The 14,762-nt window shown below is 37.9% G+C and overlaps 1 protein-coding gene across 1 annotated transcript; it reads left to right on the top strand.

The window, feature by feature from the left end:
• The first annotated feature begins 959 nt into the window (after window positions 1-959).
• LOC140235024 (acetylcholinesterase-like) lies at window positions 960-14,346 on the top strand. The gene is made up of 10 exons (XM_072315063.1): window positions 960-1,121; window positions 1,365-1,541; window positions 2,944-3,103; window positions 5,486-5,563; window positions 6,359-6,477; window positions 6,932-7,099; window positions 8,606-9,051; window positions 9,854-10,048; window positions 11,551-11,732; window positions 13,505-14,346. The coding sequence occupies exons 1-10, from the start codon at window positions 960-962 to the stop codon at window positions 13,618-13,620; spliced, it is 1,803 nt and encodes a 600-aa protein (XP_072171164.1). The 3' UTR covers window positions 13,621-14,346.
• The last annotated feature ends 416 nt before the right edge of the window (window positions 14,347-14,762 follow it).

The following is a 14,762-nucleotide window of genomic DNA, read 5'->3' as shown; positions in this document are numbered from 1 at the left end:
TACGGGCGAGATACGTGCTATTTGTCAGGTGCGGACCAACTGCTGGGAGGTGCGGGTAGCATTTTTTTTTTCCCTGCAAGGCTTCTCTAGACACGGTGTGACAATTAAGGCCTTGAGCATGCTCAAACCTCGTTCCGGATGAGTCGCGGGGGTTGCCCGCAGAGGTACACGCAGAACACCTCGTAGGAGGCCCTTAGCTGCAGCACCTCGCACCTCGCCATTCCCACTCAGGTGCTTTTAACTGTAACGCAGGTACTAATTCGCAGTTCCCGTATGTCACTCGTAACTGAAATTTGATCAGTTTCAAAGCTCTCGCCCAGGTCACACGGAATACACGCAAGTAGCAGGTAAATGGCACCCTCTAGCAGTAAGGCGCAAGTACGGAACTCGCCAACATCCTTGTTTGCTCGTAGAAAATTCTCCTGCGTGCTGGAAAATCCCTACTCACGACAAGCCCGCGTAGCTTATCCGGAAAGGTGTGTCGGTGCCTTATAAAGACCTGGGGAGCATTTCATGAAGCAATTTGTCCGACAAAGTTGTTGGACAAATTTGCCCTCAGCCAATCAGATGCAAAGATTTCAGTAGCTTGTAACACTTAGTCAGAAAAATATCCGACCAAAATGCTTCATGAAGTGCGCCCCCCAGGGGTGTATATGTTCTAAGGATCAATGCTCCGTCTTTGCATAACAATCGTCACGTTTGTCTACTGAAGCGAAGAACGGAGCTGACCCTGCTTCAATGCGATGTGATAGTATTTACTCTACATGCACACACCCGATGCGTCAGAGGACTGCCTGTAATTGAACATCTATGCTCCTCGTCAACGGGTAACTAAACACACACACACACACAACTCTTAGAGTTTGTACGTGCACGACCTTGCCCCCACTATAATTGCCTAATGCGAATGGTACAGCCATAAAACGACTGTAGTAATAGAACCGGGATAGGGTTTTACAATGAAGACATTTCTCATTGCCCTGGCAGTCGTCACTGTCCTCGAGGCTGTGGATGCACAAAATCCTCGAGTGACAGTCAATGAGGGAATCCTCGTCGGAAAGACTGTCCGCTTCAGCGAAGACACGTTCATCAACAAGACGCGCAATGTCGACGTGTTTCTGGTAAGTCATTACGAACCGACAACTACCTTTTTTCCAGGTTTGCGTTTCTTACAAAGCACGATATATATATATTTATAACATATTAAAGAATTGACAATATTATATAAATAAAGTAAAGTTATTCAAAGCAGTTGAGTGTAAATAGCGAAAGAATGTGGTGTGATAGTATTTACTCTTTTTTTTTTGGTGGTCTGCACAAATGATATGAACGTTGATCAAGTTGTTCGTTTATGTCTCTTGTAGGGGGTGCCCTTTGCCGAGCCGCCCGATCGATTTTCCCCGCCACAACCAAAGGCTGCATGGACAGGCGAAAGGAATGCTACCGAGTTCTCAGCGGCCTGCGTTCAAGATCTCGCGGAGTTTTACCCCGATATGTCAGAGGACTGCCTGTACTTGAACATCTATGCTCCCAGTCAACGGGTAATTAAGCACACACACACACACACACATACACGCATCATTTGTGTGTGTGTGTGTGTGTGTGTGTGTGTGTGTGTGTGTGTGTGTATCAGAAGGAATGACTTGCAAAAGTCAGATTTTGCCTTTACTGGATCGGGAGAAGGACGGGAAGTACGGGACACAGTAAGACCATCTTTCCCAACATTTGGGGACGATACCAGGATAGGATAGTATGGTCTTTCTTTCTTTTGTCTTTTTTTTTTCTTTCACGTTAGATATACATGGGGTATTAAACGGTATAACAATTCCATAATATCAACAAGTCAACAATTAGACACAATCGGAACTCAAACTCTGCAGGTGGGCTATTAGGCCCAGTTATCAATACTCTGTATATTTATGGCAATCTTCGTACAAAGAAAGACAACCAAAAAATGTAGAGACAATGAGAACTTTCTATCATTAATGGACTGTTTAAACAAAACATGGTGTGAAATTAACCTATGACTGATTTGTGTGTGCGTATAACATGTCTAAACAACCTTTCTTCTTTAGCATCTGTGTTTTAGATTTTGAATGTTTTGCCTTTCAGTCATGGTAGATTTCCGCCATCAATTTGTTTTCATGATTCGGATAAGCTAATGATATTCATAGTCATTTAATTTTTATTAATTAAAACAAATAGAAAGATAAATCATGGTGTTTAGAAAAAGGCGCGGATGAACATTGAATCCCCCCCCCCCCCATATTCTCCTCCATGATATCAGGGTTTCATAATAACATGAGGGAACAAAAGCATAGTTTGTGCCTCGGTATCAATATTGTTAAATTGTAAACAACTACTGATTCTTAATCGCTTCCTTCTAGATTACGTACCAACGAAAAATCGTGACATACTATAGATTAGATATGGCAATTCTACTCCGGGTTACTATGATAAATGCGATAAGTTAAAGGGTGTGTACAGTTCTGGTTGAGGTGAGAATTTAGCTTTTAACGTTTTGCGAGATATTCAGAAACCACTCTATGAGATGTCAAAGAGCATCTAAGGGGTATCAAAAGTTTATATGGTGAAAATCGGTTTTGGAATAGCTGAGATATCCAAAAACAAGGTGAAACAAAGAGATCCTAATAAAAGGCGTAGCCTGTCGCCTTTTATCATTATCATCACTTTTTTGAATATCTCAGCCATTTGAAAACCAATTTTCATCAAACAAACGTTGAATCCTTCTTACATGCTCTTTCATATTTCATAAGAGGTTTTTCATTATCTCACTTAGGAATGTTCAAAACATGAATCCCCACCTCAGCCAGTACTGTACAGTCCCTTTAATGCTGAAAATGGTGAAAAATGCCCATAAAGCTCATTTTTATTGTAGACGTGTGTGACAGCTGATATACATGTACTTTTTTGATCATGCAGCAACCTGGCACTCCTGTGATGGTGTGGATTCATGGGGGAGGTTTCAGTGGTGGAACGGCCATGACGTATGAATACTGGGGCATTCCATTAGTCACTGTTGGTGACGTCATAGTCGTGACCCTGAACTATCGTCTAGGTGTCTTCGCGCAATTTTCAACAGGTATGCCCTTTACGTACTGTGGCGACGTATTTTGGCGCTAACATAGCAAGTGGATGAGTGTTAATATCTTGCGTGATTATACTTAAGAATGGTAAAGTTTAGTATCTGCACATTTTTCTCACTGTCTTCAAACCAGTAAAACAAATTGATTCAAATTGAATTGTCTGTGAAGGTGTTTTGTCGATGGTCCTAGTTAGTATCTATCAACTTTGGAATGAAGCAAGTTAAATGAACTTGCTTTTATTTTTGCTCTTTGTCGAGGCGATTTGTCTACGTTGTTTTTTTTTTCTTTTTCTGTCTTTTCTTTCGCTTAGCCCTAACCATTTTTTTTTTACTCAATAATTAGTCAGGCTTTATATTTTGCACCAATCATTTATGGATCATGCGGTCAAATAGTCCGAAATATCATGATTTCAATACGAACCTATAAATCCCTTGTATTTTTTGTTCCCATTTCTAATTATTGCATTCACCAGTGTACCCTTTGACCATGCTATTGTTTCCTGTTATCATCACTTGTGAAGACAGCAAAATAAGCTGAGCAAGCCCTTAACGTTAAACGGCTCACAATAGAAAAACAAACACCGAATTATGTTTCAGGATATATAAGAAATAAGAAATAAAACGTGATAGTATTTCTTCCTGACTGGAAAGTAGTATGTCTATATTATTCTGGTTCTTCATGGTTTTCCTTTACCACTATTAATCAATAGGTATACGTCCATTTCATATCGAGTTCACGAGGGGTAAAAAGGAAGATGTTGATTAAAGGACAAGTTCGCCTCCATAAACATGTGGGTTGAGTGAATGCAGCAATATTAGTAGAACACATCATAGAGAGTTTGAGGAAAATCGGACAATCCGTTCAAAAGCTATGAATTTTAGAAGTTTCTGCTCACTCAAGGCTGGATGAGAAGACTACTATAGCTTGTGATGTCACATGAGTACAACGATATAAAGAAAGGATAAAGAAAATTCAACATACTTTCACTTTTCTCGCATAACAAAAGAACACTTGACTTCTCTTTTCAGAAAGCAGGGGGAATAATATTACCCTATTATGTCAGTAACAAGTCGAAGAAATATGCACTTTATTCAAAAAGTAAAGTTTTGTGAAATTCTCTTCTTATTTTCTTTATATGGTTATACGCATATGACATCATACACTGTAGTAGTCTTCTCATCCAGCAGTGACTACGCAGATACTTTAAAAATTCATAACTTTTGAACGGATTGTCCGATTTTCCCCAAAATTTCACTGATGTGTTCTACTAATATTGCTGCATTCACATAATCCACATGTATATAAAGGTGGACTTGTCCTTTAAAGGGGGTTGCGTAGGGAATCTGCTTCCCGTCGGGAATGTCAAATAACAAAATGTCATCTGTAGGGTTTGACCTGTCGTGGCATGATATAAACATAGCTTGTGAAAAAAAAAACAACTATAAAGCTTGTATTAGAATCAGTTTGTCGGTAGTAATTGCTCATGACAATATACTAAACGTATGCATGCAATACAAATAATGTTGTATCAGGTTAAGGCCTGCACTATTCAAGGGTAACATTTTGGAATTATCAAAGAGAATGTTACACTGGAAAGAAGGGAAAGGGGAAAGGAATACATGTGTCTATTCATTAATCTATTCATTTATTAATTTGTTTTGTTTCAGTAGGGGAGCTCTGTCAGTGGCTGCAAACACTGTTATTCTCAGAGGCCATACCCATACAGTATACTGTACATCACAAGATACACACATTGTGAAAAAAAAAATAATATAATATAAAAAGAACATAATATACAATTACTGTACACATACAACATGACCAGTTAATTGAGTATTGCAAAGGTAGAAAAGTGAAATGCAAATGTGAAGAGTCACAGTTTCTGGCTGGGAGGGAAATGGGAAACCACTTATTGTGGGCACAGCGTCTGGAGTGATTTATTCTAGGTGTTTGATATTCGAAGATTGAGCGTCTTTAGACGGGGACAGAAATATTGAAATATGACTTATAACAGCAAGACATAAAGTGAGCTTTTCAGAACTATTCAAATATTTTGTACTTTGAAATTATTAACTTCTTTTGTCATAACCACAAAGTGGTATGATGTTTGTTTGGGTGGTTTTTTTTTTTTCAACCTCAAAAGAATCAGTTGTATTATGATTCTTTGATACGAGTTTTTTGAATCCGCTGGAAAGAAATTACCTACAATAGGGATCTGCCAGCACTCCCGAGTCACTGTTGACTAAAGGGTAACGGTCGTATTATACATCTATACGCTAATGTTTGTCAGCACATATTCCAAGCTGTTTGGTTTAAGTTAATTTAAGCAGATATCCACCATCATGTCCACTTCTTTTCTTCTCTCTTTCTATCTCCAGAGGACGATGTGGCACCAGGAAATTATGGTATGCTGGATCAGGTCGCTGCACTGGAATGGGTTTATAACAATATCGAAGGTAAGGACTAATGTTTAAGAAAATTCACCCCAAAAGAGATGATACTAAGAAGAGATATCCGATGTGATAGACAGGTGTCTCATCTCGTTAGATTATTATGCATCAGAGAAAAGCCATGCAAATCGGAAAATTCATAGGTTGCAACCACTTAAATACAATACGTCATCTATATGCAAGCTGACCCATTGGACTTTCGAAATAAATAGGCCTATCTTAACATGAATGGCAAGTCAATTCCGCAGATCTCCGCTTTGTCGCCATGTGTATAATCATACAAGAAAAACAACAATTAATACCTCTACTTTGCTGAATTGTACGATAAAAAAGTAAGGAAGGAAAATACTAATATTTTATATTTCTCTTTATTGGAAAGCGGAAAGTTAACTTCTGTGTCTCGGGAAAGAAAAGTGTGCAGGATATCCAACTCGCAGGCATTAGTGGCCGGTCATGATGATGGTCTTTGTCCAGAATCATTAGAATTGTACGGAGCTTATACTTTACACTTCATCCTGCAAATTAGCTATCTCTTTGTTGGGAAAAGAATTTCCCTTGAGCAAGTAATTTCAGAAACAGCTTTTATTCATGACCAGTGATTAATCATTTAGGTGGTCTGCCACCCCCCTTGGTTTGTATGATTTTTATTCCATGTAACAAAACAAATGTGAAAATGAAGTGGCTTTGTATTTCAAACCGATGCTATGAATCACTACCCCGAAACCCGCGCGCATGTACACTCACCAAGGCCTCAGTACATCAGTCATGAACAATCACCTTTACTCTTTAACCCTTTTCAAGCCTTTGATGGTGACAAAGATGACATCACGATTTTCGGGGAAAGCGCCGGGTCGGCGAGCGTCAGTTTCCACCTCCTTTCCAAGCTCAGCCGGGGTTTCTTCAATAAAGCGATCTTACAGGTGAGTGCTGTTGGTCGCAACAGCATTTTAACAGCCTTTGTTACACCAATCAGGCTATGTCTATCTCATTGACCACCAATAATTATAGGTATTAGGCAATAAGGCATAATCAGTCGATTAGATTATTTTCCTCAAAGAAGCAATAAATACACATACATGTTATGTGTTTGTGTGCGTGTGTGTGTTTTATTTGTATGTGCGCATACGTGTGAGTATAATATGTGTCTTTATGCGTAAATGAATGTTTACTAGAAATAAAATAGCAATAATGACAGTGTGCAACATGAGGGCGTTACGTATTCAGATAAGAATCATGTGAGATGCCAACAACAGTGTATCAGCTTAATCAAAGTTTCTGTTCCTGTTCCATTGATACAAAAGTGAGGCTAAGAGTCAGATGAATCATGTGAACTGTTTTTCTTAAAGTTTATTTGTACCTCTATTACTGAAACAGAGCGGCAGTGCATTAAGTCCTTGGGCCTTTAAGCACGATCCAGAGAGGGAAAAGAGGCTGTCCCGAGAGTTGGGGGTCGCCTTCGGGTGCGATACGTCCACCTCCGAAGTTTTGGTTGCCTGCCTCAAACTCCAAGATGCTGACGAACTAAGGATGAAAGCCAATGAGGTAAAGTATGGTAAAAAAGTTTCACCTTTAGAATATATTTCAACTCATCACTCTCCACTTGATATTGTCCAGATGTATTGAGATTAGCGAAGGGAATTCCAATTTATAATAAGGATGATCCTATTCCACACTTACAAATTATCGTCCGATTTCTGTTTTCCATCATTATCCATCATTATTGCAACACTCTATGTAAAATTCTGGGATTTTTTTTTTTATTTCATCGAAGAAAATTTTTAACCCAAATCAATTTTGCTTCAGGAAAACAAATTCTCTACCGATTTTGCTTTTCCTAAACTGTAAGATAAATTGATAAACTCTTAAAAAAAAAGATTATACAATTGCTTTGTAAATGGACCTTCAATAAAGCCTTCGATACTATCAAACAGAATGCTCTTCTTCATAAACTATCATTCACAGCATTTTTCTTTGTAACTATATGGTACTGATTTTGTGTTACTATGTGTATGCAAATATTTTGTGTTGTTGGAAATAAAATAAAAAGAAATGAAAGATATTATCTACTGTTCTTCTGGTTATGTAGTTCATTTTATTTACTGCTGTTACCAGCATTTTGCTACACACAAGAACTTAAAATAGTTGACTAAAAGTATATGAAATAATTAATTATAAAATATGATGGATTTTAACTGAAAATGTTTCATTATACAATTTCAATGGAACGCTTATCTTTGAAAATAAGTAAAACACAATATGCTACGCATTTTCACAACTCTTAGAAAGGTAGATTTAACACAAAATATTACTGATGATGTTTTTTTCCAGAACAAAACAAATAATTATGTAAAATTCTTACTGCGACAATCGAAGGCATCTTTCATTGTGCAATCACGTTTTAGCAGTGTGTTGATCTCCTTCAATAGAAAAAGGAATTGCAACATTGTATAGATTAAAACATTTCCTACCTCCCTAGTATTCCTTCCTAGTATTCTCTTCGTACGATATACAATGCATTGATTTTACCATAGAGTAACATTATTTGGGAGATTGTACTAAAAATTACAATAGAATGATATACTTTCATTAAATTCAAAAGCAAGCGGCTAGGATTTGCACAAAATCGCCATAGATGTCTCATACACCAAACCCTATTCCGTTGTTTGAAAAACGTCAAGATTATTCATAATATATATAGAGTACGAAACATCTAGCTTTTTTATATTTTAACATTATTATCATATAAGTATTTCCCAGACTTCCTTGTAAACGTTCTTCGAAAAAGTGCTCGTCACAAACAATATAAACGTTCTTTCAAAGTGCAGGAAAAATTGAAAAGAACGTGAAGCAAAGAAAAAGTTACAACAATGCTGTGTGGTAACTTTGCAAAGATGGCTTCAATCTTTGTTAGACAGTTATATATTTAAATGATGCCTCAAAATGTGGCCTTGGTATCTACAATAACGTGTTGTCATTTGTCACAATAAAATTATTGTCTCACTCGTTCTTACGTCTCTTTTGCCCTCGTCTCTTTATGGATTGATATAGTTGTATAATCTTGATGGCGCTTACCCAGTTACTCTTGACGGTACCTTTCTGGAGGACATCCCAAAGAACCTGTTCGAGATGGAAGACTTTGCGAAGGTACCGCTACTCGCGGGTTTCAACAAAGACGAGGGTACTTTGATTCCTTTGGCCTTTCTACCCCATTATGTCGGCAGCCCCATCCCGCCTGTGATCAACCGTACAACCTTCGACTTCTTCGTAAACTATTACAGGAGTTTCGGGTTTAACGATGATATCCTTGGGGACTCCATCAACCAGGAGTACATTGACTGGACCATCGCCGACGACCCGGGCGCGGATTACTTTCCATCCCTGGTCGATGTGGGTACCGACTTCGATTTCGCTGCCCCAACGGACTACGTAATCAGAAAACACGCAAACGCTGGAGGGACGGTATACAAATATTTCATGACCCACGAGCCAACTAAGTACGCTGTCCAGTTCATACTTTTCTTGTCAAAACGTGTTGGCTGATTTGTGTGTGTGTGTCCTCATTGTACCTTCCTGCATTATTTTTGATAGCAAAGGACGATAATTGTTAACAAATTTAGGGGAAACTGGCCATGTTCAACCCTTCTGTAACTGCAAAACCAATTTAGTTTATTAACAGAAGATATTGATCTTGTATTGAAACACAAGAGCGAGTGGTCGTGTTGTGGTAGAATGATCACAATACAAAGGTGGAACAATAGATACATTAATGTACTATCAATAATAATGGCATTTATAAGGTGGTCTAACAACAGATGATAAAAGAACAACAACACTTACACATTCACCAGAAATAGAATGTTTCACAGACCACTAATAAGACTCTTGTGAAATTTCAAAAGTGACAATTTTCTCTTTAATGTGTATTCACTTATGCTTGACTCAGCGGCTTACTCTTATTTTCACAAAGAAGTCGGTCAATACCCCCGCGATACTACTTAAAAACCTATTTGTTCAAAAGTTATGCCACATTGATTGATAGGGAATTACTATTTTCTTGTGTATATAATGGTAAAAATACTTCAAAATATGTATTTTTCATGTATTTTTGAAAGTTTTCCAATGTTAACGCGGTATCATTTACATATTTTTTCTTCTAGATGTCGACATAATCACCGTGTAAATTGACTATTACCTTTATGTGCTGTTTCTGACCTTTTATCAATCGCCGTCATTGCGGATCATTCTTTTAATCCATTGTAATATATCAACTTCTTTTCATGACGTACTCATTACTAGGAGCAATCTTCAATATGGAGATATCTACCCCTCCACTCCGTGGCTCGGAGCAGGCCATGCAGAAGACTTGACTTTTGTCTTTGGGATGCCCTTTATAGACGAGCTGTACAACATCAAGGCACACAATATGACCGCAGAAGAAAACGCCCTCTCCGTTAAGTTCATGGAATTCTGGACAAACTTTGCAAAGTCAGGGTAAGCTTTTGTTCATATCTCCCCAATTTCATTTTTTCTCAAGTAATAATTCAATTTGCATTATGTTTGTCTCCGTATATTGATGAGTAAAACAGTAACTCACACATACAAATTCAATTAATGGTGACTTGTCAAGCGCATTATTTTTCACTCAACAGGTGGGGGTTTAAGATGAGAAGTAGGCTAAAATAGGTATTTCATTGGCTTGGAGACTAGGCGGCGGCATACTGGCGACTCAAGTCTCGCTGGTGGCAAAGTGGTGGGTGGCCGAGACGTCTCTTTGACCTCTCCGCGACGTATCCTTGGGACTAGCGTGGTCTCCAGGGAATCGCAAAAGTGTCAAACATAGTCGACTTTTTCAGACTTTTATCAGTATCCATGATGTAGATGGTCTTGGAGACATCTCCGCGACGTCTCCCTCGATGTGGCCAAGTCACGGAGACTAAGTTTGTCCTCTAGTTCTCCGAGACGTCTCAGCGACCTTGCGGATACCCATTGGTGACCTACCAGGGATATCTCGAATACGTCTCCGCTACTGAGAAGACGTCTCAGAGATGTCGGGGTGCGTTGTGGATAGGCGTCTCTGCGACGTCCGGGCGAATAAGTAGTTATCTCGTTTGGAGATGTGTCGAAATCGGTCTATGAGTCGCCTTATAAGTGAGAGGGCAAGCCATTTAATCTTAGTCTTTTCAGTCACACGAGTGGCGGCAGTTGTTTCAAAGCTTCCTCCAGTGAGATGGGCTCTTAAAGGAGTTGGTGGTTGAACTTGGAATTTCTAAACTCGGTCTAAATTGAGTATACATGGATCTCCTATCATATTTGTAATCATTTAACTGTAGTGGTCATAAAGAAGCGGAATGAAAAGATTGGCTCCCTGGAGAGAATTTAGTGAAATAACCAAGTCCCAATGTCTTTATAGGTATCACCGAGTGGCAGGTGTTGTGCTAAAATTAATGAAAAAAAAAGTTCATCCAATCAGAACCACACCAGCGTTTCTACTTTGTAATTATCTAGATCCTGTATGTAATCGGCCGTCATGGGAGGGTTAATAGAGAGCTTTCGATTATACGGACGCGGACGTAAATTGTGCGTGCAGTGTGCAAATTTCAGCCGTTGGCATAGTTACAAACTTGAAGTCCTGCGTCCATTCTGGACAAGAAGTATTGAACCGTCATGTCACAGGGAACCGCAAGGAATTGACCAAAAGTAGAAGAGGAATGAATGAAGAAAAAGGTACATAAGCACATGTGGCCCCCAATTTTGCTCTTTGTTATTAGCTACGTATGGTCCTATACATTAATCCATGTAAGTTTACGACATAGGTGTATTTTCATATAGAAGACGAACACGAGTTATGATTTGTACATAAACTTTCAAAATAAGTAACTTAAAATAATGGTCTCAATGATGAAAAGTATTAATTTCGAATTCCTTTCTTGACAAACTGCACTCAAAATAAAATGAATACGACTCATGATTCTTTGTCGTATAACTGAACGCAGAGATCCCAGCAGACCCAGCGAGGACGCTCCCCGAGGAGACGGGGAAGATTTCTGGCCTCTCTACACCATCCCTGAGCTCAGTCACAAAGAGCTATCCCTCGAGCTGGGAGTGGGAAGAGCCGCTAGAGCGAGGGGATGTCGCTTCTGGAATCACTACATGCCTACTCTCATTAGCTTTACGAGTGAGTTCTTGATTTCCATGATTTTTTTTTTACGTTGATTAACCTGTTATGAATGCATTTTGTAATGGCGGTCATCCAATCAAACAACTTTTCTTTTCTTGAAAGTTCCTGCACCAAGTTCTGATTTGTAATTGCAATCTTTTTATAATAGAAATGCAAGAGAAATTAAGTACAATATTTTTTACAAAAAGTCATGAAATTAAGCAATTTTGTATTCTATCTACCTGTAAAAGGAACATTTGATTTACATGTAATTAAATTAATTTTATGTCTTCATGCATGTCTTCGTTTACATCCACTTAATGTTATGAATTTTTTTCTCTGTCTGAATACTATAATACCTTTTGGGTTTTTGTATCATGGAAAAAAAATGAACTGAACTGAAATCTCCATGTCACTCCCTATTTTCTACGTCCTTCTCTTCCTGATCACTAATAATGAAATTCCACATCAGTTGAACGGGATGTCTGAAAAAAAAAGTAGTGTTCTAAGTGGAACAACGAAAATTTGATCTAAATTGGATGAAAATTAAGGAAGTTATGAAATTGTGATGGTCCGCTTATTTTCACGAAATAGTTCTTGACAGTCATTTATCTGACTGATCATTACTTTGATATTTTTCGTCCAGGAAAAGCATTATGATTTTCACTTTTACAAAAGATTACTTAAATTTGGGTTATTTTCTCACACAAACACGAAATTGTGAGGCTTCGGCATTTGTCATATACTGACTAAGAACCGTTTTCCAAAAATTAACGATTTTTTTCGAAAATTAACTTCGAATAACAAAATTTCACCACTTCCTTACCTGTAATCCCATTTTGACCAATTGATTTTCACTGTTATGCTTGTCATATTTTACGTTTTCTTTCAAGACTAACTTTCAAGACTCTATTTCCTTGTCTTTTTTTCAGGCGTTAAAATATTACTTTTTCCCCCACAACTATCATCTGTTTCTCTTGGCATGCTTCTGCCGAAGATCGCTGTCTCCGTTGTGCGTTTTTGTCTGCTATTTTGTCTTCTGTTTGTCAGTCTTGTCCATCCCGTTTTGTCCCGTACAGCCTTTTCTTCAGTAGTTGTTTTGTTGCCTAGTCTTGTTTCATGTTTGTTCGCGTCTATGAAAGTGTATTTATCTGTTTATCTAATTTTCAGTGGGCGTCCAGACTTCTTCCTCTTCCTTTTTTTTTTGTATTTACGATGCTTTAATTTATCTTTCCATCGATGTTCTTTTCCAGAGGGGCCCACATTCTACAAGCTCTGTCTTTTTAGTGGGTCCCTCCATTTTTCGCACTAAGCAACGGTATACATGTACTTCACTTCGATCACTTCTGTTTCTTTTTACTATACAATGTATAATTACTTTGGGTCCTCAATTGTTGTACTGTCTTTTCATTTCACAATGTTCTGTTTACCTTATTCTCTGTGAGACTGTTATTAAAGGAAGTGAAACATAAACATATTTTGTCGAAAAATGAAATAAACTTTGAAATCGAAAAAATTGAACTTTCAACTGGTCCGGCAATCCCCTCAAAGTAGATTTTAACCTGCGTGCAATCCACGCTTCTAGTATAATGTGATGCTTTAGTAACATTTTAAAATTTTGAGTGCAATATCGTGGATGAGATTGCCACCGTTTTTGGAACGTTGTTATTCATTGAAATTCTTTTTTGGGGGGATAATATTTACTATTTTTTTTTTTATAATTGTCCCAATTTTTACTTTACATAATAATAATACTCTAACTCTATCAACGATTTCATTCTAATAATCAGGCGACATGGACGAGAACGAGAAAGAATGGCGGGAAAGCTATGATGACTGGAAGGACGACATGGTGGAATGGCAGAGGGCTTTCGAAGATTACAAGGATGGCACCACGTGTAATTGAAACCGGTCTACTGAGAACCAGTGAGACTTTATGGACCACCTAGAAAATCTTGGACAAGCCTACTGGCTCAGTGACTGGGTTAAAAAGTAGCTCAAAAGGAAAATTGAAAGTAAATGCTAATAACCTGAGAGGGTGGGAAATGTTTAATACGAATGAGATCAAACGTGTCATTAATGTACATTTGTACAAATATCTTGCTGAGAAATAAATATTGTGTATATAGGAATTACGTTAATTTCATACTTTGTGGCATTACTTTAATACGTACAGAAAAACTGCTGAGACACAACCAGTTTTAGATTTCGAGAAAGAAATGTTTGAATGACACAACTCAATTTCTGATTCACGATTGACACTTTCAGGTCAAAAGAGAAAAAAAGACGGCTGGTCAACTTCCTTGATACATTTATGATGAAATATTGTTATACCTTTTATCGGACAAACAATTGATATTTTTTCATCGATTTTTAGTATGGCCAGCAACAGGACTTTTCTCGATTAGAGTTTTTAACGTATGGATGGCATTTTCCCATTATCCTTCACTTTCATCCGCACAATGCAAATTTGTCTCTAGAATCGATAGCCAAATGTGTCATCATTATTTAGAAGCCACTTTCGGAATCTATCACCATGATCACACCAAACCCGAAGTAATCACATGGACGTCAATTTCGTCGTGCGCCATACGCCATTTTGTGCATTGTGATAGTTATACTCCCTGTCAAATAAACATGCTGAGTTAAAACTCAGCATATTATCGTCTTTGTACACGTTGTTTTCTACACAAAAACTGAGATAAAAAGAAGAAAATTCGATCCAAACTCGACAATTGTCTGTGTGATGAATCTTTCCTGTTTGTGAGAGGTTTTTTTTTTTTTCAAATGCAAGAGACATGAATAAAAGAACTACATTCTCACATACAAACCATTATCCCCATCAACACAAGAATTCTCTCTTGTTTCGAAATCAATAGAACATCAAATGACAAGGATCTATTTTTGGCATTATATAAAATAAATTATAAATGTTTTTCAGTCGAGCAACGGACAGAATATTTCCTTCGGTGAAAGATAAAATCTTTGATCCATTCAAAGAGGCGCAGATCATCTTTCACCTCGTGAGATATTCTGTCCATTGCACTC

Source organism: Diadema setosum, chromosome 11 (genome assembly GCF_964275005.1).
Source record: "Diadema setosum chromosome 11, eeDiaSeto1, whole genome shotgun sequence".
Classification (NCBI taxonomy): domain Eukaryota; kingdom Metazoa; phylum Echinodermata; class Echinoidea; order Diadematoida; family Diadematidae; genus Diadema; species Diadema setosum.
The sequence above is the reverse complement of the archived record's forward strand: the minus strand, read 5'-3'. Positions and strand labels throughout refer to the sequence as shown.

Bases quoted from the DNA above. Each gene is read 5' to 3' on its own strand.
- LOC140235024 (XM_072315063.1), top strand. From the start codon at position 960: ATGAAGACATTTCTCATTGCCCTGGCAGTCGTCACTGTCCTCGAGGCT. The intron at 5,564-6,358 runs GTAAGGACTAAT...ACCCTTTTCAAG, and splicing joins GGTTTATAACAATATCGAAG to CCTTTGATGGTGACAAAGAT. The intron at 6,478-6,931 runs GTGAGTGCTGTT...TTACTGAAACAG, and splicing joins TCAATAAAGCGATCTTACAG to AGCGGCAGTGCATTAAGTCC.